The following is a 24,742-nucleotide window of genomic DNA, read 5'->3' on the forward strand; positions in this document are numbered from 1 at the left end:
AGGGGTGAGGATGGGAGGGTGGGGATGGGTTCAGGAGGGCTTCTGTGAGGGAGGGGAGAGCGGTGGGGTGGGGTTGATTGAGGGGGGCTGCGCGGGGGGATGAGGGGGACAACGGGAGGGGCACGGGGACAATGCGGGAGGAGGAGGAGGAGGAGCCCGTCCTGAGGGCGGGGGGGACACCCTGGCGACAAGGAGGCGACAACTGGGAGGGCAATGCCACCCCCATGGCCCCGAGCGCTCCCCACCCACGGGTGGGGCCCTTCACCTTTGCCCCTTCCTGGGTGGGGAAACTGAGGCAGGGCAGGGAGGGGACACGGGGGGAATGGGGGGGGTGACCTGGGTGTGTCCCCTCCCTCACCCTCAGTGTCCCCTTCCCCCCCCCCCCCCCCCCCCCCTTCCTCGGCTGCCCCGGGGCGCGGCAATTAACGATTGTAATTGTAATTAGTGTCATTAGCGCGGCACGCGCCACCGCGGCGCCGGGCCCCGAACCGGGGGCGGGGAGGGAACCTCGGTGAGGCCCCCCCGGGCTTGGGGGGACACCGGGGAGGGACCGAGGGGACACAGGGCGGGGGACACACACGGGGGGCTTATCCAGGGTCACACCGGCGCTTCCCCGGTGGTCCCCGGTGCCTGGGGGGATCCCGGAACAGAACCGGGGGTGTCCCCGCTGTCCCGGGTGGTGTCCGAAACAGAACCGGGAGGTGTCCCCGGAGGATCCGGGGGGGTCCCGGTGGTGTCCCCGCTGTCCCGGAGGGGTCCCGGTGGTGTCCCCGCTGTCCCGGGCGGTGTCCCCGCCGTCCCGGGTGGCGCTGGTGGCGCTGGGGGCCTCTGCCCGGGGCGGGGCGCGGTGCCCGGGCGGTGTCCGGGCGGTCCCGGTGAGTCACGGTGCCCCCCCCGCCCGCGCCCCCCGGTCCGGCCCGCCCCCGCCGTGCCTATCCCGGGCCGGACCGCGCCCCGGCACTGCCCGCACCGCCACCGGCACCGAGCACCGGCACCGAGCCCCGCACGGTGAGTGAGAGCGGCACCCCCGGCAACGCGGGGTCGGTTCAGCACCCCAAAACTGGAGAACCCCCATCCCCAAATCCCCGTTTGGGGTTTAAATCAGGGTTTGGGGTCCCCCGCCCGGTAACGGGAATGGGGGCTCGGTTCCGCACCCCAAAAATCGGGAACCCCATCTCTAAATCCCGCTTTGGGGTTTAAAGCCGGGTTTGGGGTTCCCCGCCCGGTAACGGGAACGGGGGCTCTGTCCCGCACCCCAAAACTGGAGAACTCCATCCCCAAATCGCGGTTTGGGGCCCCCCTCCCGGTAACGGGAACGGAAGGTCGGTCCTGCACCCCAAAATGGGGAACCCCATCCCCAAATCCCGCTTTGGGGTCTAAATTCCTTTTTGGGGTCCCCCTCCCGGCCCGGTACGGGGGGGCCCCATCCTGGTGTCCGTTTTTGGGGGGTCTCCATCCCCAAACCCCATTTGGGGGCGGATCAATCCCGTCCCCAAATTTGGGGTCCCGCACCCCGATTTTGGGGGGGAATTTTCAGCATCGCTTCGGGGGACCCCATCCCTGTCCCCCACTTTGGGGGGTTTCCATCCCCAAACCCCCTTTTTGGGGGTCTCACCCTTTTTGGGGGTCCCACCCTTTTGGGAAGTTCACTTTTGGGGTGGTTCCATCGTTTTTTGGGGTTCCTCCTTCTTGGGGCGGTTCCCATTTTCTGGGGGTCACTTTTGGGGGAATTCCTCCTTTTTGGGGCGGTTCCTCCTTTTTTTGAGCGCTCCCCTTTTTCGGGGGTCCCCCTTTTCTGGGCGGTCACTTTTGGGGGGATTCCTCCTTTTTTGGGGGGATTCCTCCTTTTTGGGGAAATTCCTCCTTTTTTTGGGTGTGTCCTCCTTTTTTGGGGGGGGGATTCCTCCTTTTTGGGGGCGTTCCTCCTTTTTGGCGTGATTCCTCCTTTTTGAGGGAATTCCTCCTTTTTTGGGGGGTTCCTCCTTTTTTTGGGGGGGTTCCTCTTTTTTGGGGAGATTCCTCCTTTTTGGAGGATTCCTCTTTTTTTTTGAGGGAACTCTCATTTTGAGCGATTCCTCCTTTTTTTTTGGGGGGCGGTTCCCTTTATTTTTTCCTCAACTCTTCCCATTTTGTCCGGGCTCATTTTAGGGAGGATCCCTCATTTTTTTTTAGGATTTTTTTTTATTTTTGGGTGGGGGACCTGAGGCGGGACCGCCCCTACCCCCTCCCCCCCGTGAGTCACCGGGGTGTCCCCAAGGAGGGGGGGGGACACAGCGGCCACACCCTCGGGACGTGTCCCCCTCGTGTCCCCCCCCTGCTCTGAGTCACGCCCGGAGCATTCCCGGACATTCCTGGAAAATCCGCGGCGAGCGAGGGGGGGGTTGGGGCATCCTGGAGGGATTTTAGGGGATCCTGGAGGGATTTTAGGGGATCCTGGAAGGATTTTAGGGGATCCTGGAGGGATTTTAGGGGATCCTGGAAGGATTTGGGGAGCGGCAACACGAATTTTGGGGTTCCCGGGAGGGATTTTGGGGCGTCCAGGAGAGATTTGTGGGGGCGCGGGGGGAATTTGGAGGGGTCCCAGGAGGGAATCTTGGGGGAGCTCAAGGGGACTTTTGGGGATCCCAGGAGGAATTTTGGGGGGGTGGCATCAGGAATTTGGGGTCCCCAGCAGGGATTTTGGGGTGGTCCAGGGGGAATTTGGGGGATCCAGGAGGAATTTGAGATGGCCAGGGGAATTCTGGAGGGCTCAGGGAGAATTTGGGGCTCCCAGGATTGAAGTTTGGGGGGTCCAGGAGGAATTTTGGGGGTCTCAGGGGGGAATTTGGGGGATCCAGGAGGGAATTTGGGAAGTCCAGGGGGAATTTGGGGGATCCCAGGAGGAATTTTGAGGAGTTCAGGGGGAATTTGGGGCATCCAGGAGGAATTTTGGGGGTCCCAGGAGGAATTTTGGGGGTCCCAGGAGGAATTTGGGGGATCCAGGAAGAATTTTGGGAGTGTCAGGGGGAATTTGGGAGATCCCATTGAGAATTTTGGGTTCCCATTGGAATTTTTGGGTTTCCCATTGGGATTTCTGAGATTCCCATTGGGGTTTTTGCGTTCCCATTGGGATTTTTAAGGTTCCCATCAGGAATTTTGGGGTTCCCATTGGGATTTTGGGTTCCCATCAAGAATTTTGGGTTTCCCATTGGGATTTTGGATTCCTATCAGGAATTTCAAGTTTCCAATGGGGGTTTTTGGGTTCCCATCAGGAATTTGGTTTTCCCATCAGGAATTTTGGGGTTCCCATTGGGATTTTTGGGTTTCCCATTGGGATTTCTGAGATTCCCATCAGGAATTTCAAGTTTCCAATGGGGTTTTTTGGGTTCCCATCAGGAATTTCAGGTTTCCCATTGGGATTTTGGGTTCCCATCAGGAATTTCGGCTTCCCATCTGGAATTTCAGGTTTCCCATTGGGATTTTGGATTCCCATCAGGAATTTTGTGTTTCCCATTGGTATTTTAGGATTCCCATCAGGAATTTCAAGTTTCCAATGGGGTTTTTTGGGTTCCCATCAGGAATTTCAGGTTTCCCATTGGGATTTTGGGTTCCCATCAGGAATTTCAGGTTTCCCATTGGGATTTTGGGTTCCCATCTGGAATTTCAGGTTTCCCATTGGGATTTTGGATTCCCATCAGGAATTTTGTGTTTCCCATTGGTATTTTGGGGTTCCCATCAGGAATTTCAAGTTTCCAATGGGGGTTTTTTGGGTTCCCATCAGGAATTTCAGGTTTCCCATTGGGATTTTGGGTTCCCATCAGGAATTTCAAGTTTCCCATCAGGAATTTTAGGTTTTCCCGTGGGGATTTTGTGTTTCCCACCAGGATCTTGGCAGCCCCAGGCAGGATGCCGTCGCAGCTGGAGCACGCCATGGAGACGCTGATGTTCACCTTCCACAAGTACGCGGGGGACAAGGAGCACCTGGCCAAGGAGGACCTCAGGGCCCTCATGGACAAGGAGTTCCCAGGGTTCCTCGAGGTGGGCACGGCTCTGTGGGGTCCAGGGGGTCCATGGGATGGGATCCATGAGATGGCATCTATGGGATCCATGGGATGGGATGGGATGGGATCCATGAGATGGCATCCATAGGATCCATGGGATGGGATGGGATGGGATCCATGGGGTCCATGGGATGGGATGGGATGGGATCCATGAGATGACATCTATAGGATCCATGGGATGGGATGGGATCCATGAGATGACATCTATGGGATCCATGGGATGGGATGGGATCTATGTGAGCCGTGGGGTGAAATCCATGGGATGGGATCCATGAGATGACATCTGTGGGATCCATGGGATGGGATGGGATGGCATCCATGGGATCCATGGGATGGGATCCATGAGATGGCATCCATGGGATCCATGGGATGGGATGGGATCCATGAGATGGCATCCATAGGATCCATGGGATGGGATGGGATCCATGAGATGACATCTATGGGATCCATGGGATGGGATGGGATGGGATCCATGGGGTCCATGGGATGGGATCCATGAGATGGCATCCATGGGATCCATGGGATGGGATGGGATCCATGGGATGGCATCCATGGGATCCATGGGATGGGATGGGATGGGATCCATGGGGTCCATGGGATGGGATCCATGGGATGGCATCCATGGGATCCATGGGATGGGATGGGATCCATGAGATGGCATCTATGGGATCCATGGGATGGGATGGGATCCATGGGATGGGATGGGATCCATGAGATGGCATCTATGGGATCCATGGGATGGGATGGGATCTATGGGATCCATGAGATGGGATCTATGTGAGCCGTGGGGTGAAATCCATGGGATCGGATCCATGAGATGGGATGGGATCCATGAGATGACATCTATGGGATCCATGGGATGGGATCCATGAGATTTCATCGACGGGATCCATGGGATTGGATCTATGGGATCCATGGCATGGGATCCATGGGATGGCATCTATGGGATCCATGAGATCTATGGGATCCATGGGATGGCATCTATGGGATCCATGGGATGGGATCCATGGGAGCCATGGGGTGAGATCCATGAGATCTATGGGATCCATGAGATCTATTGGATCCATGGGATGGCATCTATGGGATCCATGGGATGAGATCAGTGGGAGGTAGAGAACCCCGAGATCAAACCTCGTCAACCTTGGGATGGGATCCCATAAACCCTGGGATCAAACCAGACAGAACCCTGAGATCAAACCCTACAGACCCCCACACTGGATCCCATAGAACTCTGGGATCAGATCCTGTAAACCCCAGGATCAAACCTCATCAACCTTGGGATGGGATCCCATAATAAACCCTGGGATCAAACCAGACAGAACCCCGGGATTGGATCCCATAGAGCTCTGGGGTCAGATCCCATAAACATTGGGATCAAATCCTATAGAACCCTGGAATCGGACCCCATAAAGCTTGGGATGGGATCCCATAAACCCCAGGATCAAACCCTATAGGATCCCGGGACTGGATCCCATAAACTCTGGGATAGAGCCCCACAGCACCCCAGGATCAGCTCCTATAAAACCTTGGGATCAGGAGGTCATGATCCCCCCATTTCCCCCATTCCCATGTGGGATCTGACCCCATTCTCATGCGGGATCTGACCCTGTTCCCATTTAGGATCTGACCCTGTTCCCATTTACGATCTGACCCTTTTCCCTGTTTTTTCCCTGTTTTTTCCCCCAGAACCAGCAGGACCCCAACACCCTGGACCACATCCTGTGGGACCCCATTCCCATGTGGGATCTGACCCTGTTCCCATTTAGGATCTGACCCTTTTTACCTGTTTCTATCCCGTTTTTCCCCCAGAACCAACGGGACCCCAACACCCTGAACCCCATCCTGCAGGACGTGGAGCAGTGTGTGGGATCTGACCCCGTTCCCATTTAGGATCTGACCCATTTGTCCCCATTTTTTCCCCAGAACCAATGGGACCCCAACGCCTTTGATTGGATCCTGTGGGACCCCATTCCCATGTGGGATCTGACCCCATTCCCATTTAGGATCTGACCCTGTTCCCATTTAGGATCTGACCCCATTCCCATGTGGGATCTGACCCATTTTCCCCATTTTTTCCCCCAGAACCAGCGGGACCCCAACGCCCTGGACCGGATCCTGCGGGACCCCATTCCCATATGGGATCTGACCCCATTCCCATTTAGGATCTGACCCCATTCCCATGTGGGATCTGACCCCGTTCCCATTTAGGATCTGACCCCATTCCCATGTGGGATCTGACCCCGTTCCCATTTAGGATCTGACCCATTTGTCCCCATTTTTATCCCAGAACCAATGGGACCCCAACACCTTTGATTGGATCCTGTGGGACCCCATTCCCATGTGGGATCTGACCCCATCCCCATTTAGGATCTGACCCCATTCCCATGTGGGATCTGACCCCATTCCCATGTGGGATCTGACCCCGTTCCCATTTAGGATCTGACCCCATTCCCATGTGGGATCTGACCCTGTTCCCATTTAGGATCTGACCCATTTGTCCCCATTTTTTCCCCAGAACCAGCGGGACCCCAACGCCCTGGACCGGATCCTGCGGGACGTTGAGCAGAGCCGCGATGGCCGCGTTGGCTTCCAGGGCTTCTTCTCGCTGGTGGCCGGGCTCACCATCGCCTGCAACGATTACTTCGTGCAGCACATGAAGCAGCGCGGCCGCCGCTGAGCCCCCCACCCATGGGTGCCCCCCACCCATCCCGGGGTGTCACCCCAAACCCGCCTTGGATGCTGCCCCAATCCCAAATGTGTGCCCTGATCCCCCTTTGGGGTTCTGACCCCTTCCCATGAAGGTCCTGACCCTCCCCAAAGGTCCTGAACCCCTCCTGAGGAGCTGAGACCCCCACCCATGGGTGCCCCCCACCCACCCGGGGGTGTCACCCCAAGCCCGCCTTGGATCCTGTCCCAATCCCAAATGTGTGCCCTGATCCCCCTTTGGGGTTCTCATCTCTCCCCACAAAGGTCCTGATCTCATCTGGGGGTCCTGACGCCCCCCCATTGCAAGCTGAGACCCCCACCCATGGGTGCCCCCCACCCACCCACCCAGGGGTGTCACCCCAAACCCGCCTTGGATCCTCCCTTAACCCTAAACGTGTGCCTTGACCCTCATTTAGGGTCCTGACCCTGATTTGGGGTCCTGACCCCCCCCCATGGGTGCCCCCCCCCACCCATGGGTGCCCCCAACCCCCCCTGGCTCCTGCTGGGACCCTTCAGTGTCCCCCCCTGCCCCCCATGGGTGCCCCCACCCTGGGGTGCTGCCCTGACCCCCCAATAAAGGGTTTTGTATGAACCGGGGCTCTCACTGTTCTTGGGGTCCCTTTTGGGGTCCCTTTGGGGACACTCGGGGCGGTTGGGGCTGTAGGGGAGCTCTGTGGGGTGACAGTGGGGCCCAGGGGGGGTGCATAGGGGATCTATGGGGGATCTGTGGGGTTGCATCGGGGATCTCTGTAGGGTCTCTATAGGGTCTCTCTCTCTCTAGGGTTCCATAGGGCTCTGTAGGGTCTCTACAGGGCTCTGTAGGGTTCTGTAGGGTCTCTATAGGACCCAGAGAGTTCCATAGGATTCTATAAGGTTCTCTCTAGGGTCTCTATAGGGCTGCTGTAGGGTCTCTGTAGGGTTCCATGGGGTTCCATAGGTCTCTGCAGGGTCTCTATAGGGTCTCTCTCTATAGGGTTTTCTATAGGGTTCCATAGGGGATCTGTAGGGTCTCCATAGGATTCTATAAGGTTCTCTCTAGGGTCTCTATAGGGTCGCTGTAGGGTCTCTGTAGGGTTCCATAGGGTTCCATGGGGTTCCATAGGTCTCTGCAGGGTCTCTATAGGGTCTCTCTCTATAGGGTTTTCTATAGGGTTCCATAGGGGATCTGTAGGGTCTCATAGGATCCATAGAGTTCCATAGGACTCTATAAGGTTCTCTCTGGAGTCTCTATCGGGTCTCTGTAGGGTTTCTATAGGGTCTCTCTCTGTAGGGTTCCACACGGCTCCGTTCCGGTCCTTCAGGCCCCGCCCCCGGAAGCGGGGAAACCCGGAAGTGCCGTGACGTCACGGCGGTGGGCGGGGCCCCGGCGCACGCGGGTCCGGGCAGGGCTGGGGACAGAGCGGGGACACGGGGGGGACAGAGGGGAAGGGCCGGGCAGGGGGGACAGAACGGGGCAGGGACCGGGGGGACACGGTGACATTGGCCGGGGGCGGGGCTGGGGACGGGTGACGTCACGGGCAGCGGGGCGGGGGCTGGTGTGACACCGCTGGTGACGTCACCAGCGGGTGTGACATCACGGCCGGCGTCACTGACCAGGTGTGACATCAGCAGCGACAGCAGTGACGTCGGCAGGGAGCTCAGTGGCCGGTGTGACATCACCAATGTCACCAGGAACCAGGTGCAACATCACCGGTGACATCACCGGTGACATCACCGACCAGGTGTGACCTCCCCAGCGCTGCCACGCTCCGGGTGTGACACCAGCAGTGACATCATTGTCCCTGTGTGACGTCACCGGTGCTGTCACCAAGCGCTGTCATCCCGGTGACATCATGGTGACATTGCAGTCACATTGCAGTGACATCATGGTGACATTGTGGTGACGTTACGGTGATGTCTGTGGTGACATCACTGTGACATTGTGGGGAGGTCACGGTGACGTCACACTGACATCGTGGTGACATCACAGTGACATCACATTGACATTGTGGTGACATTGCAGTGACATCACAGTGACATCGCAGGGACAGCGCCGGTGACCTCGTGGTGACATCTTGGTGACATCGCAGTTGCATCGTGGTGACATCGCTGTGACATCGCGGTGACATCGCAGTGACATTGCAGTGACATCTCAGTGACACCCCGGTGACATCGCAGTGACATCGCAGTGACAGTGCCGGTGACCTCGTGGTGACATCACGGTGACATTGCAGTGACATCGCAGTGACATCGTGCTGACATCTCGGTGACACCCCAGTGACATCGCAGTTGCATCGCAGTGACATTGCAGTGACATCTCGGTGACATCGCAGTCACCTTGCAGTGACATCTCGGTGACACCCCGGTGACATCGCAGTGACATCGCAGTGACCTTGCAGTGCCATCCCGGTGCCACCCCTGTGCCACCCTGGCCATGCTGCGCGGCGCCCGGGCGGTGGCTCGGGCCCTGTCCCCTGTGCCGTGTCCCCGGCGCCGCTGCCACCGGCCGTGTCCCCCCCTGCGGGACCTGGCTGTCCCCAACCCCGGCTGGAGCGAGCGCATGCGGCGCCACCACCGGGAACAGCTGGAGCGGGCCCGGGAGGAGGGCTGGGCACGGCTGCCATCGCACCGGCGGTACCGCCCCCGTGAGTGACACTGGCACTGTCACCTGTGTCACCTGTGTCACTGTGTCACTGTCACCTGTGTCATTGTGTCATTGTCACCTGTGTCATTGTCACTGTGTCACCATGGGCATGGGAGGAGGGCTGGGCACGGCTGCCATTGTACCGACGGTACCGCCCCCGTGAGTGACACTGGCACTGTCACCTGTGTCATTGTCACCTGTGTCACTGTGTCATTGTGTCATTGTGTGACTGTCATTGTAACCTGTGTCATTGTCACTGTGGGCACGGCTGCCATCGCACCGGCGGTACCGCCCCCGTGAGTGACACTGGCACTGTCACCTGTGTCACTGTGTCATTGTCACCTGTCATTGTAACCTGTGTCACTGTGTCACTGTCATTGTGCCATTGTCACTGTCATTGTCACTGTGGGCACGGCTGCCATCGCACTGACGGTACTGCCCCCGTGAGTGACACTGGCACTGTGTCATTGTCACCTGTGTCACTGTGTCATTGTCACCTGTCATTGTAACCTGTGTCACTGTGTCACTGTCATTGTGCCATTGTCACTGTCATTGTCACTGTGGGCACGGCTGCCATCGCACCGACGGTGCCGCCCCCGTGAGTGACACTGGCACTGTCACCTGTATCACTGTGTCACCCGTGTCACTGTGTCATTGTGTCACTGTCATTGTAACCTGTGTCACGGTGGGCACCACTGCCCAGCTAATGGAGCTACTGTCCCCGTGAGTGGCACTGTGTCACTGTGTCACCTGTCATTGTCACTGTGTCACTGTATCCCTGTGTCACTGTGTCACCATGTCACCTCTGTCTCCATGTCCCCAGTGTCCCCAATGTCCCCAGTGTCCCCAGCCCCTGCAGTATCCCCAGCCTGGTGACAGCGCTGTCCCCGCAGAGATGCTGGGGCTGCCCGGTGACGGTGACAGTGACAGGGACACGCGGCTGTTCCCGAGGGCCATCGAGGGTGACGGGGACGGCTTCGAGTTCGTCATGTTCCTGAATGTCCCCAAGGGCCGCCTGCGCTGCCTGTGCCAGCTGGGGCCCTTCCTCGAGGGACACCCGGGGTGAGTCACTGTCACCCATTGTCACCTACTGTCACCCACTGTCACCCATTGTCACCCATTGTCACCCATTGTCACCCACTGTCACCCGCTGTCACCCATTGTCACTCACTGTCACCCACTGTCACCCACTGTCACCCGCTGTCAGCTATTGTCACTGAATGTCACTTCTTGTCACCTCCTGTGCCAACCCAGGCTCTTCCCGCAGGGACACCTGGGGTGACCCCCCTGTCACCTCCTGTCCCCTGTGTGGCACTGCTGCCATCTGTCACCCTCATGTCCCCTGCTGTCCCCAATGTCCCCAGTGAGCCCAATGTCCTCTTTTGTCCCCGATGTCCCCCTGCTGTCTCCCGATGTCCCCAATGTCCCCGTGCTGTCCCTGCTATCCCCAATATCCCCAGTGTCCCCAATGTCCCCTTTTGTCCCCAGTGTCCCCTTGCTGTCCCTGCTGTCCCCTTGTTCTCCCCAATGTCCCCCTGCTGTCCCCTTTTGTCCCCGATGTCCCCCAGCTGTCCCCAACGATGTCCCCAACGATGTCCCCGATGTCCCCAGGCTGGCCCACGGCGGTGCCATCGCCACCCTCATTGACACCTCCCTGGGGACGCTGGCGCTGGCGGTGGCCGGGCGGGTGGTGACAGCCAACCTCAGCATCGACTACCTGGCGTGAGTGCCACTGTCCCCAGCAGTGTCCCCAAGGGACGCGGGTGTCCCCAAGGAGGGGCTGGGTGTCCCCAAGGGTGGTGTGACTGTCCCCAAAGGGCCAGGAGATGTCCCCAAGAACGGTCTGAGTGTCCCCAAGGGTGTCTCAAATGTCCCCAAGGGTGGCAGGAGTGTTCCCAGAGGGTGTCCCCAAGAAGGGTTTAAGTGTCCCCAAAGGGCCAGGAGGTGTCCCCAAGGAGGGTCTGGGTGTCCCCAAGGCTCAGGGGGTGTCCCCAAGAATGGTCTGGGTGTCCCCAAGGGTGTCTCAAATGTCCCCGAGGGTGGTGTGAGTGTCCCCAAAGGGCCAGGGGATGTCCCCAAGGGTCAGGGGATGTCCCCAAGGAGGGTCTGAGTGTCCCCAAGGGTCAGGGGGTGCCCCCAGGGGTGTTTTAAATGTCCCCAAGGCGGGTCTGAGTGTCCCCAAGGGTGTCTCAAATGTCCCCGAGGGTGGTGAGAGTGTCCCCAGGGGAGGGCACACACACCTAGAGGGACACAAGGGGACATGAGAGTGACAGGGGACACTGGGATGACCGGGGGGGACACAGGGTGGCACTGGGGTGGCACGGGGTGACACGCAAGGGACATTGGGGTGGCCAGGGGGGCAGAGGAGGGACAGGGTGGGGACCGGGGGGACACTGAGGTGACATCAGGGGACATGGGGGTGACTGGAGTGGCCATGAAGGGACACGGGGGTGACCGGGGCGGGGGACAAAAGAGGACACTGGGGGCTGTGACGGTGACAGGGGTGGCACAGGGGGCCCTGGTGTCACTGTGTGTCCCCGGTGTCCCCCACTGTCCCCAGACCTGTCCCCCTGCTCTCGGTGCTCCTGCTCGAGGCGTTCCTGCAGCGCCAACAGGGCCGGAAGCTCTTCCTGGGCTGTGACCTGTGGGACGCTGAGGGGACAACGCTGCACGCCAAGGCCACCGGTGAGGGACATGGGGACACTGGGGACACTGGGGGCACTGGGGACAATGCTGCACGCCAAGGCCACCGATGAGGGACATGGGGACACTGGGGACACTGGGGACATTGGGGGCACTGGGGACAATGCTGCACGCCAAGGCCACCGGTGAGGGACATGGGGACAGCCTGGGACACTGGGGACAGCCTGGGGACATTGGGGACAGCCTGGGGACATGGGGACATTGGGGGCACTGGGGACAACGCTGCACGCCAAGGCCACCGGTGAGGGACATGGGGACACTGGGGACAGCCTGGGGACATTGGGGATAGCCTGGGGACAGGGGGACACCAGGGACATGGGGACATGGGGACATTGGGGACAGCCTGGGACACTGGGGACACTGGGGGCAGCCTGGGGACACTGGGGACACCAGGGACACGGGGACATTGGGGACACTGGGGACAGCTTGGGGACATTGGGCTCAACGCTGCACACCAGGGCCACCAGTGAGGGACACTGGGGACAGGGCTAGGGACACACCTGGGGACACTGGGAGGGGTGGGGACACACTTGGGGACACCGTGGGTCCCCACCTGAGGTGTCCCCTCTGTCCCCAGGGCTCTTCATCCAGCAGGACCCCCCCAAGGAGCCGCCACAGGGAGGGGACAGTGGCCGGTGACTGTCACCCGTGTCACCTCCCGTGTCACCTCCCGTGTCACCCGTGTCACCTGTGCCACCTCCAGTGCCACCCGTGTGACCCTCGGTGCCCTCCCTGTCCCCCAGCGCCACCCTGGCTCTCCCTCAGCCACCCCTGGATGTCCTCAAGTGTCCCCCGCCATGTCCCCAAGTGTCCCCAGGCTGTCCCTGTGCCCATCACGGCCGCTGCCACCACCCCTCGTGTCCCTTGTGTCACTTTGGGGTCCTGGGTGGGGACGGGGGGGGTTGGCACCCCCGTGTCCCCCCCGCTGCCACCGCGGGGTCCCCAAGGGGAGGACACGGGGACATGGGGGGGGGGTGATTGGGGCACCCCAGAATTGGGAACTTTGGGGTCCCTGAACCCCAAACCGGGAACTTTGGGGGGTCCCCGTACCCCAAAATTGAGGCCGGCGGGGAGTTCGGGGTCCCTGAAGCCCAAAATTGGGAGTTTTGGGGGCTCGGGGCTTCCCTGCACCCCAAAAATGGCAACTTTGGGAGGATTTGGGGTCCCTCCGTCCCCGTCCGTGCCTCAGTTTCCCTGCGGGGAAATTCGGAAATTTCCCGCGTTTTTTGGGTGTTTTTTTTGTTTTTTTTTTGGGGGGGGGGGAGGGGCAGGATGCCCGGGGGGGGGAGGGGGGGGAGGGGGGAGGGGCGGGGAAATTTTGGGGGGGGTGGCGTGGTGGGTGGGTGGGAGGGGGGCGGGGGGGGAGCCCCGATGCCTTAAAGGGGCCCCGCCCGGGCCGGGGCTGGGAGGGAGCCGGAGCCATGAGAGGTGCGGGGCACGCGCGCGTGCAAGGGAGGGGTGGGCGTGCAAAGGGGGCGGGGCCGAGCGTGCAAAGGGGGCGGGGCCGAGCGTGCGGCGTGCAAAGGGGGGGGGTTGCGGTGGGTGTGGGTGTGCAGGTGTGTCACGGGGCACACACGTGTGTCACCGGCTGCACGCGCGTGTTTCAGGTGTACGTGCGTGTCACGGGGAGCACACGTGTGTCACGGGCTGTACGTGCGCATTTCAGGCCGTACACACCTGGTACGGGGCACACGGGTGTGTCGCGGGCTGTACGGGTGTGCCACAGGTCACACACGTGTGTCACAGGCTGCACACGCGTGTTTCAGGGCGTACGTGCGTGTCACGGGGAGCACAGGTGTGTCACGGGCTGTGCACGCCTGTTACGGGGCACACGGGTGTGTCATGGGCTGCACATGCATGTCACAGGCTGTTCACGTGTGTCACAGGGCACACACATGTGTTACAGCGTGCACAGGTGTGTCACGGGCTGTTCATGCGTGTTTCAGGGTGTACATATGTGTGACAGGGTGCACACGTGTGTCACAGGCTGCACAGAGGGCACACAGGCATGTCACAGGCTGTTCACGTGTGTCACTGGGCACACACACGTGTTACAGCGTGCACGGGTGTGTCACGGGCTGCACACGCGTGTTTCGGGGTGCACGAGTGTGTCACAGGCTCTACGGGTGTGTCACAGGCTGTTCATGCGTGTCACGGGTCGCACACACGTGTCACAGGCTGCACACGCCTGTTAGGGGGCGCACGGGTGCGTCACGGGCTGGACATGCCCGTGTCAGGACACACACGTGTGTCACAGTGTGCACACGCCTGTTTCGGGGTGTACATGTGTGTCACAGGGCACACACATGTGTGACAGGCTGTACAGGTGTGTCACAGATGTGTCACTTGTGTCACAGGCTGCACACACCTGTTTCAGGGTGTGCACGCATGTTTCAGGACACAGGCGTGTGTTTCGGGCTGTACAGGTGTGTCACAGGGCTCGCACGCGTGTCACAGGCTGTACAGGCGTGTCACAGGTGTGTCACAGGCTGCACAGGGCTCTTGTGAGCTGCACTCGCGTGTTCCGGGGGTCACACGCATGTCACATGTCCCACACATGTGTCACAGGCTGTCACACGTGTGTCACAGGTCACACACCCGTGTCACACGTCCCACGTGCGTGTCACAGGTCCCACACACTTGTGTGAGGTGCCACGCGTGTGTCACAGGCTGTCACATGTGTGTCACACTCTCACACGTGTGTCACACGCTGTCACCCGTGTGTCACGCATCCCACATGCGTGTCACAGGTCCCACACACATGTGTCAGGTGCCACCCGTGTGTCCCGGGCTGTCACACATGTGTCAGGTGTCACATACGTGTCCCGAGCTGTCACCCGTGTGTCAGGTGTCACATACGTGTCCCGGGCTGTCACACGTGTCCCCGCGTGTCCCTGTCCCCCCCCGGCACCTGCGGGTCCCTCCCTTGATGTGGCGGCGGCGCCGGGGGGGGACCCCGGGGGGGACCCTGCGGTGACAACGGCGGGGACGCGCAGGTGGCGCCGCCACCGCCAACCCCCCGGGAAACGGGGAGGGGCGCCCCGGGGCGCTGGGGACCCTCCGTGTCCCCATTGTCCCCTCCGTGTCCCCATTGTCCCCTCCGTGTCCCCATTGTCCCCTCCGTGTCCCCAGTGTCCCTTCTGTGTCCCCTCCGTGTCACCACAGGGTCCCCTCTGTGTCCCATTGTCCCCTCCCCGTCCCCTCCGTGTCCCCTCTGTCCCCTCCGTGTTTCCAACACTGTCCCCGCTGTCCCCTTCGTGTCCCCAGTGTCCCCTCCCTGTCCCCTCCGTCTCTCCATTGTCCCCTCCGTGTCCACTCCCTGTCCCCAGCGCTGTCCCCGCTGTCCCTTCCCTGTCCCCTCCGTGTCCCCATTGTCCCCTCCGTGTCCCTCACTGTCCCCTCCGTGTCCTCAGCGCTCTCCCCGCTGTCCCGTCCGTGTCCCCAGTGTCCCCTTCGTGTCCCCTCTGTGTCCCCTCTGTGTCCCCTCTGTGTCCCCTCCGTGTCGCGGTGCCCGGGGCGCTCCTGGGGTGTCCCCAGGGGTTGTGGGGACAAGGAGGTGACAGCGCCCGGGGGCGATGGGACTGGGGATGGCGGATACCGGTGAGGGTTTGTGCGTCCCAGTGTGTCCCAGTTCGTTCCCAGTGTGTCCCAGTGTGTCCCAGTGTGTCCCAGTTCGTTCCCAGTGTGTCCCAGTTCGTTCCCAGTGTGTCACTGGTGTGTCCCAGTCCATCCCAGTCCGTTACTGGTGCCGCTGGCGCGGTTGCCGCTCCCGCCGGTGCCGGGAGAAGACACCGGGCACGGGCACCACCATTGCCCCCAGTGCTCCCAGTGCCCCCAGTGCCCCCATTGCTCCCAGTGCTCCCAGTGCCCCCAGTGCCCCCATTGCTCCCAGTGCTCCCAGTGCCCCCAGTGCCCCCATTGCCCCCAGTGCTCCCAGTGCCCCCAGTGCCCCCATTGCTCCCAGTGCTCCCAGTGCTCCCAGTGCCCCCAGTGCTCCCATTGCCCCCAGTGCTCCCAGTGCCCCCATTGCCCCCAGTGCTCCCAGTGCCCCCATTGCCCCCAGTGCCCCCATTGCCCCAGTGCCCCCAATGCCCCCAATACCACCAGTGCCCCCATTGCTCCCAGTGCTCCCATTGCCCCCAGTGCTCCCAGTGCCCCCATTGCCCCCAGTGCTCCCAGTGCCCCCATTGCCCCCAGTGCTCCCAGTGCTCCCAGTGCCCCCAGTGCTCCCAGTGCTCCCATTGCCCCCAGTGCCCCCATTGCCCCCAATACCCCCAGTGCTCCCATTGCCCCCAGTGCTCCCAGTGCCCCCATTGCCCCCAGTGCTCCCAGTGCCCCCATTGCCCCCAGTGCCCCCATTGCTCCCAGTGCTCCCAGTGCCCCCATTGCTCCCAGTGCCCCCAGTGCTCCCATTGCCCCCAGTGCTCCCAGTGCTCCCAGTGCCCCCAGTGCCCCCAGTGCTCCCAGTGCCCCCAGTGCCCCCATTGCCCCCAGTGCTCCCAGTGCTCCCAGTGCTCCCAGTGCCGCCAGTGCCCCCAGTGCCCCCAGTGCTCCCAGTGCTCCCAGTGCCCCCATTGCCCCCAGTGCTCCCAGTGCTCCCAGTGCTCCCAGTGCTCCCAGTGCCCCCAGTGCCCCCAGTGCCCCCAATACCCCCAGTGCCCCCATTGCCCCCATTGCTCCCAGTGCTCCCAGTGCTCCCAGTGCCCCCAGTGCCCCCAATACCCCCAGTGCCCCCATTGCTCCCAGTGCTCCCATTGCCTCCAGTGCTCCCATTGCCCCCAGTTCGGCGAGTGCCGCTGGGACTGACGTGCCCGCCTTACCGGCAGCCCCCGGTGTTTCCCGGTGCCCCAGACTGCCCCGGTACCCGCGGAATCCCCGGTCCCCCCGGGCGCTGCGGCGTCCCCGGTTCCCCGGTGCTGTGGCTGCCCCGGTGCCCCGGTTTCCCCCGTTCCCCGCTGTCCCCGGTGCCCCCAGACGCGCTGGGTGCCCCCGGTTCTCCCGGAACCCCCGGTGTCCCCGGTACCCGCGGGGTTTGGGAGCGCCCCGGTAACCCCCGGTGTGATGGGGCCTCAACGGCTCCCAGTGCCCCCAGTTCTCCCAGTACCCCCAAACGCGGTGCTTGCCCCAATTTCCCCGCTGCCCGCCGTTCCCGTGGGTGCCCCCGGTGCCCCCAGTTCTCCCCGTTCCCGTGGGTGCCCCCGGTGCCCCCGGCGCCCTCCGCCCGCCGGTTCCCGGCAGGAGCGGCCCCGCCGCGGCGCTTCTCGGCACGGGCTGAGTAATTCGGGGCGCGGGGCTGACTCAGCGCCCCCAAACCCGGGGTCCCCCCTGGGCCCGGTGCCCCCGGTCCCCCCCGGTCCCCCCCGGGCCCCCCTGGGCCCCCCCCGGGCCGGATGCGCGGGCGGCGCCGGCCCCAAAAAACTGGGGCAGGAGGAAAACGGGGCGGGGGGGAGGGAGCGGGGGTGACACACGTGTGTGGGATGTCACACGTGTCTGCGATGTCACACGTGTCCGGGGGTCACATGTGAGTGGGGTGTCACACGTCTGGGGGTGTCACACGTGTCCGGGGGTGTCACATGCGTGTGGCAGGGCTGGCAGACATGTCCAGGTGTCCCACACACGTGTCCAGGTGTGTCACACATGTCCAGGTGTGTCACACGCGTGTGCAGGTGGAGGAGCAGCTGGGTAAGGGCCTTGCACAAGTGGCAGTGCCAGGCCAGGGCCGTACTGGGATCTCACCAGTGCCATACTGGGACCTCTCCCGTTCCATACTGAGAACTCCCCAGTTCCCTACTGGGCCATACTGGGAGCTCCCAGTCCCCTACTGGGCCATACTGGGGCCATACTGGGAGCTCCCATTCCCGTATTGGGCCATACTGGGAGCTCCCAGTCCCATACTGGGCCATACTGGGGCCATACTGGGAGCTCCCAGTCCCATACTGGGCCATACTGGGAGCTCCCAGTCCCCTACTGGGCCATACTGGGAGCTCCCAGTCCCATCCTGGGGCCATACTGGGAGGTCCCAGTCCCATACTGGGCCATACTGGGGCCATACTGGAGCTCCCAGTTCCCTACTGGGCCATACTGGGAGCTCCCAGTCCCCTACTGGGCCATACTGGGGCCATACTGGGAGCTCCCATTCCCGTATTGGGCCATACTGGAGCTCCCAGTCCCATACTGGGCCATACTGGGGCCATACTGGGAGCTCCCAGTCCCATACTGGGCCCCACACGTTTCCTGCCCCGGGGCCGTGTCCCAGTTGTGGCTTTGTGGCTCCGGCAGCACCAGCACAGGGTGACAGGGGACACTGGGGACACCATTGGGGACACTGGGGACACCACTGGGGACATTGGGGACACTGGGGACACTGGGGGGCCTCAGGACCCCCCAGCCCAGGGGTGGCACTGGAGCCCGCTGTGACCAAAGGGGACACTGTCACCAGAGGGGACAGTCGGTGTCAGTGACACCGTGGGTGGCACAGGTGACGCAGGTGACACAGGAAGCCGTGGGGGAACGTGTGCGCCCATGGTGACGTCAGCACAGAGGGGACACAGGGGTGGCAGCGGCCACAGGGGACAGGGCGGTGACACGCGAAGCTGTGGGTGACATGTGAGGACATGAGGGACGTGTCCCACTGGTGACACGTGAGGGACGTGTCCTGCTGGTGACACGTGAAGCCATGGGTGACACTCAGTCCTAAAGGTGACACAGGAGTCCACAGGTGACACCTGGCCCCACAGGGGACATGTGGGCCCATAGGGTGACACCTGGCCCCACAGGTGGCACCTGAAGCCACAGGTGACACTCGGTGTCACGGGTGACACACGAGCCCATGGGGACACCTGAACCACAGGAGGACACGGGTGGCACTGCAGGTCCCATGGGAGCCTGGTGACAGGGACCCCGTGCCAATGTCCCCGTGCCAATGTCCCCGTGTCCCCCAGCCCACATCGAGGCGATTCCCTGCAAGATCTGCGGGGACAAATCCTCCGGGGTGCACTACGGGGTCATCACCTGCGAGGGCTGCAAGGTGACACGGGGACACCGGGGGGACATGGGGACATGGAAGGACATGGGGACATGTGGGGGATAAGGGGGGACCTGGGGACATTGGGGACATTGGGGAGATGGGGGAGACATGGGGACAAGGGGAGACATGGGGGGACATTGGGGATATGAGGAGATATGGGGACATTGGGGACACGAGGACATGAGGGGGGATGTGGGGGCCTTGGGGAGCAAAGGGACATGGAGGGGACAAGGGGGACATTGGGGACATGGGGACAAGGAGGGGGGATGAGGACATGGGGACATGGAGTGGGACTTGGGGACATGGAGACACGGAGGAAAATGGGGACAATTGGGAACATTGGGGTCACGAGGACACGAGGGGGGACATGGGGACCTTGGGGAGCAAAGGGACATGGAGGGGACATTGGGACACGGGGGACGTGTGGGGACACGGGGACATTGGGACAGGGGGTGCCACGGGTGGCCGTGGGGGCACCACGGGTGACGCCGGTGACACGCGTGACACGGCGCCACCCCAGGGCTTCTTCCGGCGCAGCGAGCGGCGCGGGCCGAGCCTGGCGTGTCACCGCGGGCAGCGCTGTGACATCGACCGCGCCACCCGCACGCGCTGCCAGCACTGCCGCCTGCAGAAGTGCCTGCGCCTCGGCATGTCCCGCGACGGTGAGTGACACTGCGGGGACAGCGCGGGGACAGCCGCCACCCGGCCCAGGGACACCGGGGGCTGTCCGTGGGGACACCATTCTGTGCCCTTGGGGACGTCGATCTGTGTCCCTGGGGGACAGCTGAACCCTCTGGGGACATTGATCTGTGCCTCTGGGGACACTGCCCTGTGACCCTGGGGACAGCTAGACCCCCCTGGGGACATTGATCTGTGACCCTGGGGACAGCTGTAACCTCTGGGGACATCGCTCTGTGCCTCTGGGGACACTGCCCTGTGACCCTGGGGACAGCTAGACCCCCCTGGGGACATTGATCTGTGACCCTGGGGACAGCTGTAACCTCTGGGGACATCGCTCTGTGCCCTTGGGGACACCTGAACCCCCTGGGGACATCGCCCTGTCACCCTGGGGTCAGCTAGAACCCCCTGGGGACACTGCCCTGTGATCCTGGGGACATCTGTTGCCCCTGGGGACATCGCTCTGTGACCCTGGGGACAGCTGTACTACCTGGGGACACTGCCCTGTGCCCCTGGGGACACTGCCCTGTGCCCCTGGGGACATCTGTACCCTCTGGAGACACCACTCTGTGCCCCTGGGGACACCTGGATCCCCTGGGGACATCGCCCTGTGACCCTGGGGACAATGATCTGTACCCTTGGGGACATCTGTACCCACTAGGGACATTCCCCTGTGACCCTGGGGACAGCTGTAACCCCTGGGGACACCACTCTGTGCCCCCAGGGACAGCTGGACCCACCCCTGGTGTCCCCGCATTCGGGGACACCTGTCCCCCAAAGCTGCAGACACCTGTCCCCTCCCCTGAGGACACCTGTCCCCTGCCCCAGTGCCACCTGGGGACACCTGTCCCCTGCCCCAGTGCCACCTGGGGACACCTGTCCCTTGTCCCTGTGCCACCTGGGGACACCTGTCCCTTGTCTCTGCGCCACCTGGGGACACCTGTCCCCTGTCCCTGCGCCACCTGTCACTGTCACTGCCCAGGGGACAGCCCGAGGTGTCCCTGGGGAAGGGCTGGGGCCGCTCGGTGTCCCCGCGCGCGTGTGGCACTGCGGTGTCACCCGCTGTCCCCTCTGTCCCCTCTGTCCCCGCAGCCGTCAAGTTCGGCCGCATGTCCAAGAAGCAGCGGGACCGGCTGCAGGCCGAGGTGCTGGAACAGCTGGAAAAGCGGGAAAAAAACCGGGAAAACCGGGAACAAACCCGGGAAAACCGGGAACAAAACCGGGAACAAACCCGGGAAAACCGGGAACAAACCCGGGAACAAACCCGGGAACACCGGGAACAAACCCGGGAGCAGCTGGAACAGCCGGAAACGCGGGAAAACCGGGAAAAATGGGAAAAACGGGAGCAGGAACGGGCGGCCCCGGTGCCACCGCAGCCGCCCCCGGCCGGGCGCTGTCCCCCGCTGTCCCCCGCTGTCCCCGCGGGCTGTCCCAGCAGGGCGTGGCCCGCGGAGGAGGCGACAAGGAGGGGACAGGACGGGGACAGGGCAGGGACAGCGGGGACAGGGCCGGTGCCTCAGCCCGGTGCCGGCGGCGTCCCGGAGTCACCCGCGGGGCTGGAGATCGGTGAGTGGCACCGGGGACTGTCACCTGCGGGGCTGGCGGTGTCACCTGCAGGGGGTGGCGGTGTCACCTGCAGGGGTGGCGGTGTCACCTGTTTGGGCAGGGCTGGTGGCACCTCGAGATGTCACCTGTGGATGCTCCGTGGTGGTGGCACCGGCTCTGTCACCTGTGGATGCCACCACGCTGGTGACTCCTTACCCACCAAGGCCACACACCGGGCCACCCTCCTTGTCCCCACACCTGTCCCCAAGCCCTGAATGTCCCCTCAGAGCTGCTGACCCAATGTGTCCTGCTGTCACACCGTGTCACCCCTGTGTCCTGCTGTCACACCGTGCCACTCCTGTGTCCTGCTGTCACATTGTGTCACCCCTGTGTCCCCTCAGAGTTCCTGACCCAGTGTTCTGCTGTCACACCGTGTCACCCCAGTGTCCTGCTGTCACACTGTGCCACTCCTGTGTCCTGCTGTCACATTGTGCCACCCCTGTGTCCCCTCAGAGCTCCTGACCCAGTGTTCTGCTGTCACACCGTGTCACCGCAGTGTCCTCCTGTCACACCGTGCCACCCCTGTGTCCCCTCAGAGCTGCTGACACAGAGTGTCCTGCTGTCACACCGTGCCACGTGCCACCCCCGTGCCGAGGACCTCCAGGGCCACCGCTGGGCCACCTTCAGCCCCGAGGAGATCCGCGCCTACCAGAGCCAGGTGCGGGCCGGGCAGGGGACACGGCTGTCCCCAAGGGATGGGGGGTGACACGGCTGTCCCCAGCGGTGGCGCAGGTGACACGGCTGTCCCCAGCGGTGGCGCGGGGGGTGACACGGCTGTCCCCAGCGGTGGCGCGGGGGGTGACACGGCTGTCCCCAGCGGTGGCGCGGGGGGTGACAGCCGCTCCCTCGCGCAGCCCATGGCGGAGATGTGGCAGCGCTGTGCCCGCCGTGTCACCGAGGCCATCGAGCGCGTGGTGGAGTTCGCCAAGCGCCTGCGGGGCTTCCTGCAGCTCAGCCAGCACGACCAGATCGTCCTGCTCAAGGCGGGTACGCGGCCACCCATGTGTCCCCGTGTCACTGTCACCACCCCAGGGCCCTGGTGCACACTCGCAGGGACGCCCCGGCCCCTTGTCCCTACCCCCAGGGCCACCCCACTCCATTGTCACCACCCCCAGGGCCACCCCACCCCATTGTCACCAGCCCCAGGGCCACCCCACTCCATTGTCACCACCCCTAGGGCCACCCTATCCCCTTGTGGCATTGTCCCCAGCCCTAGGGACACTCTGTCCCCTTGTCCCCAGCCCCAGGGCTATCCCATCTCCTTGTCCCCAACCCAAGGGCCACCCTGTGTCCTTGTGACAATCCCGTGTGTCCCAGGGCGAGGTGACAATCCCCAAAGTCCTCCCCCTCCTCCCTGCCAAGGTGACAATCCCATGTGTCCCACGGGGGAGGTGACAATCCCGTGTGTCCCACGGGGGAGGTGACAGTCCCCAAAATCCCCCTCCACCCTCCCTGCCGAGGTGACACCGCCCGGGGCCACCCCCGCGGCGTCCCCTGTGGCCGGCGGCGGTGTCGCCGGTGCCAGCCGCGCTGTCGCCTCCCCGTCGCGGTGACAGGGGCCATGGAGGTTGTCCTGCTCCGGATGTGCCGCGCCTTCGACGCCGCCACCGGCACGGTCCTGTTCGAGGGCAAACTGGCGGGGCCCGAGCTCTTCCGCTCGCTGGGTAGGGCGGCGACACGGGCTGGGGACACGCGGGGGGACGCTTGGGGACAGCGGTGACGCCGCGCTGTCCCCAGGGTGTCCCGAGCTCGTCGCGTCCGTCTTTGAGTTCGCGCGGGGGCTGAGCGCGCTGCGCTGCTCCGAGAGCGAGCTGGCGCTGCTCAGCGCGCTGCTGCTGCTCAACGCCGGTCAGCCACTGTCCCCAAGTGTCCCCAAGTGTCCCCAAGTGTTGCTCAGTGTCCCCCCGGCGTCCGCACCCCCTGTCCCGCTCCGTGTCCCCACCCTGTGTCCCCTTGTCCCTCCCCGCGTGCTCCCCTAACCCCAAATGGGGTTTTGTCCCTAAGCGGGGTGGGCGGCGGGGTGTCCCCAAGGTGTCCCCAGGGTGTCCCCAAGCTGTCCCTAAGGTGTCCTTAGGGTGTCCCTAAGATGTCCCCAGGGTGTCCCCAAGGTGCCCCAAGGTGTTCCCAGGGTGTCCCCCAAGGTGTCCCTAAGATGTCCCCACAGTGTCCCCCACACCTGTCCCTAGGGTGCCCCCAGGGTGTCCCCAAACCTCTGTCCCTCTTCCTACATCCCTGACCCTGTCCCCACACCTGGTCCGTGTCCCCGTGGTGTCCCCACACCTTGTCCCTGTCCCCACACCCCTGTCCGTGTCCCCACACCCTGTCCCTGTCCCCACACCCTGTCCCTATCCCTGTCCCTACACCCTGTCTGTGTCCCTGTCCCTGTCCCCACACCCCTGTCCGTGTCCCCACGTCCTGTCCGTGTCCCTGTCCCTGTCCCCACACCCCTGTCCCTGTCCCCACGTCCTGTCCGTGTCCCTGTCCCTGTCCCCACACCGTGTCCGTGTCCCCGCCTGTCCCCAGGCCGGCCGTGGCTGCAGGACCGCCCGCGGGTGGCGCGGCTGCAGGGCCAGCTCGATGTCGCCTTCCGGCTGCTGCTGCGCCGGACCCGCCGCGAGGGGCTCCTGCCACGGGTGGGGACACCGGGACACCGGGGAGGGGACACGGGGACACCGGGGAGGGGACACGGGGACACCAGGGAGGGGCCACGAGGATCCGTGGGGGTCACGGGGGGGGAGCAGGGTGGGGGTTTGGGGACATCGGGGGTGGCCCTGGGTCGGAGGGTTCCCTGCACATGTGTCACGTGTGTCCCCCCCGGTTGTCCCCGCGGTGTCCCCGTTTGTCCCCCGCGGTGACAGCCGTGTCCCCGCAGCTGCCCGCCCCGGGCCGGCTCCGCGCTCTGTGCTCGCAGCACCTGGAGCAGGTTCAGGCTTTCCGCCGCCTGCACCCCGCGGGGGTCTCGGCCGCCTTCCCGCCGCTCTACCGGGAGCTCTTCGCCCCCGACCCCGCCGATGGCCCCGCGGGGACCCGCTGAGCGCCACGCGAGGACCACCGGGACCACCGGGACCATCCGTGACCCTGCTGAGCGCGACATCGGGACCGCCGGGACCCCCGGGACCCCCGGAACCTCCAGGATCACCGGAACCTCCGGGGTCACCGGAACCTCCGGGATCCCCGGGATGACCGGGACCGCCCCTGCATCTGAGGACACCTGGGGGTGCTCCCCCCCAGGCACCTTCCGGGAATGCGGCGGCGTTTGAGGGGAATAAAGGCGTTTTTGGGGACCGCGTGTCCGTGGGCTCCGTCACGGGGGACACGCGGGGACACCGGGAGCGGCGTTAGAGTCCCGCCACGCGCAGC

General features: G+C 63.3%; 3 protein-coding genes across 4 annotated transcripts; all 3 read left to right on the top strand.

Annotated features, from left to right (window-relative positions):
• The first annotated feature begins 353 nt into the window (after positions 1-353).
• Positions 354-7,338, top strand: S100A10 (S100 calcium binding protein A10). Its single transcript, XM_036397983.2, has 3 exons — positions 354-1,008; positions 3,864-4,017; positions 6,556-7,338. The coding sequence occupies exons 2-3, from the start codon at positions 3,886-3,888 to the stop codon at positions 6,715-6,717; spliced, it is 294 nt and encodes a 97-aa protein (XP_036253876.1). The 5' UTR covers positions 354-1,008; positions 3,864-3,885; the 3' UTR covers positions 6,718-7,338.
• A 1,116-nt stretch (positions 7,339-8,454) lies between these two features.
• On the top strand, positions 8,455-12,794 carry LOC118696013 (acyl-coenzyme A thioesterase THEM4-like). Its single transcript, XM_036397929.2, has 5 exons — positions 8,455-9,370; positions 10,263-10,431; positions 10,981-11,091; positions 11,930-12,054; positions 12,650-12,794. The coding sequence occupies exons 1-5, from the start codon at positions 9,160-9,162 to the stop codon at positions 12,709-12,711; spliced, it is 678 nt and encodes a 225-aa protein (XP_036253822.1). The 5' UTR covers positions 8,455-9,159; the 3' UTR covers positions 12,712-12,794.
• Positions 12,296-24,664, top strand: RORC (RAR related orphan receptor C). Of its 2 annotated transcripts, XM_036397848.1 has the most exons (8): positions 12,296-12,313; positions 19,014-19,099; positions 19,620-19,761; positions 20,870-21,343; positions 21,919-22,040; positions 22,237-22,369; positions 22,939-23,046; positions 24,255-24,664. In XM_036397848.1, exons 3-8 carry the CDS (start codon positions 19,749-19,751, stop codon positions 24,563-24,565), a joined length of 1,161 nt encoding a protein of 386 aa, XP_036253741.1. In that variant the 5' UTR covers positions 12,296-12,313; positions 19,014-19,099; positions 19,620-19,748; the 3' UTR covers positions 24,566-24,664. The 2 variants fall into 2 exon arrangements, with proteins under 2 accessions (XP_036253741.1, XP_054373595.1); XM_054517620.1 differs by lacking the exons at positions 12,296-12,313; positions 24,255-24,664 and adding an exon at positions 23,120-23,655 and having other exon boundaries at positions 18,407-19,099.
• The last annotated feature ends 78 nt before the right edge of the window (positions 24,665-24,742 follow it).

Source organism: Molothrus ater, chromosome 29, assembly GCF_012460135.2.
Source record: "Molothrus ater isolate BHLD 08-10-18 breed brown headed cowbird chromosome 29, BPBGC_Mater_1.1, whole genome shotgun sequence".
Taxonomy (NCBI): Eukaryota; Metazoa; Chordata; class Aves; order Passeriformes; family Icteridae; genus Molothrus; species Molothrus ater.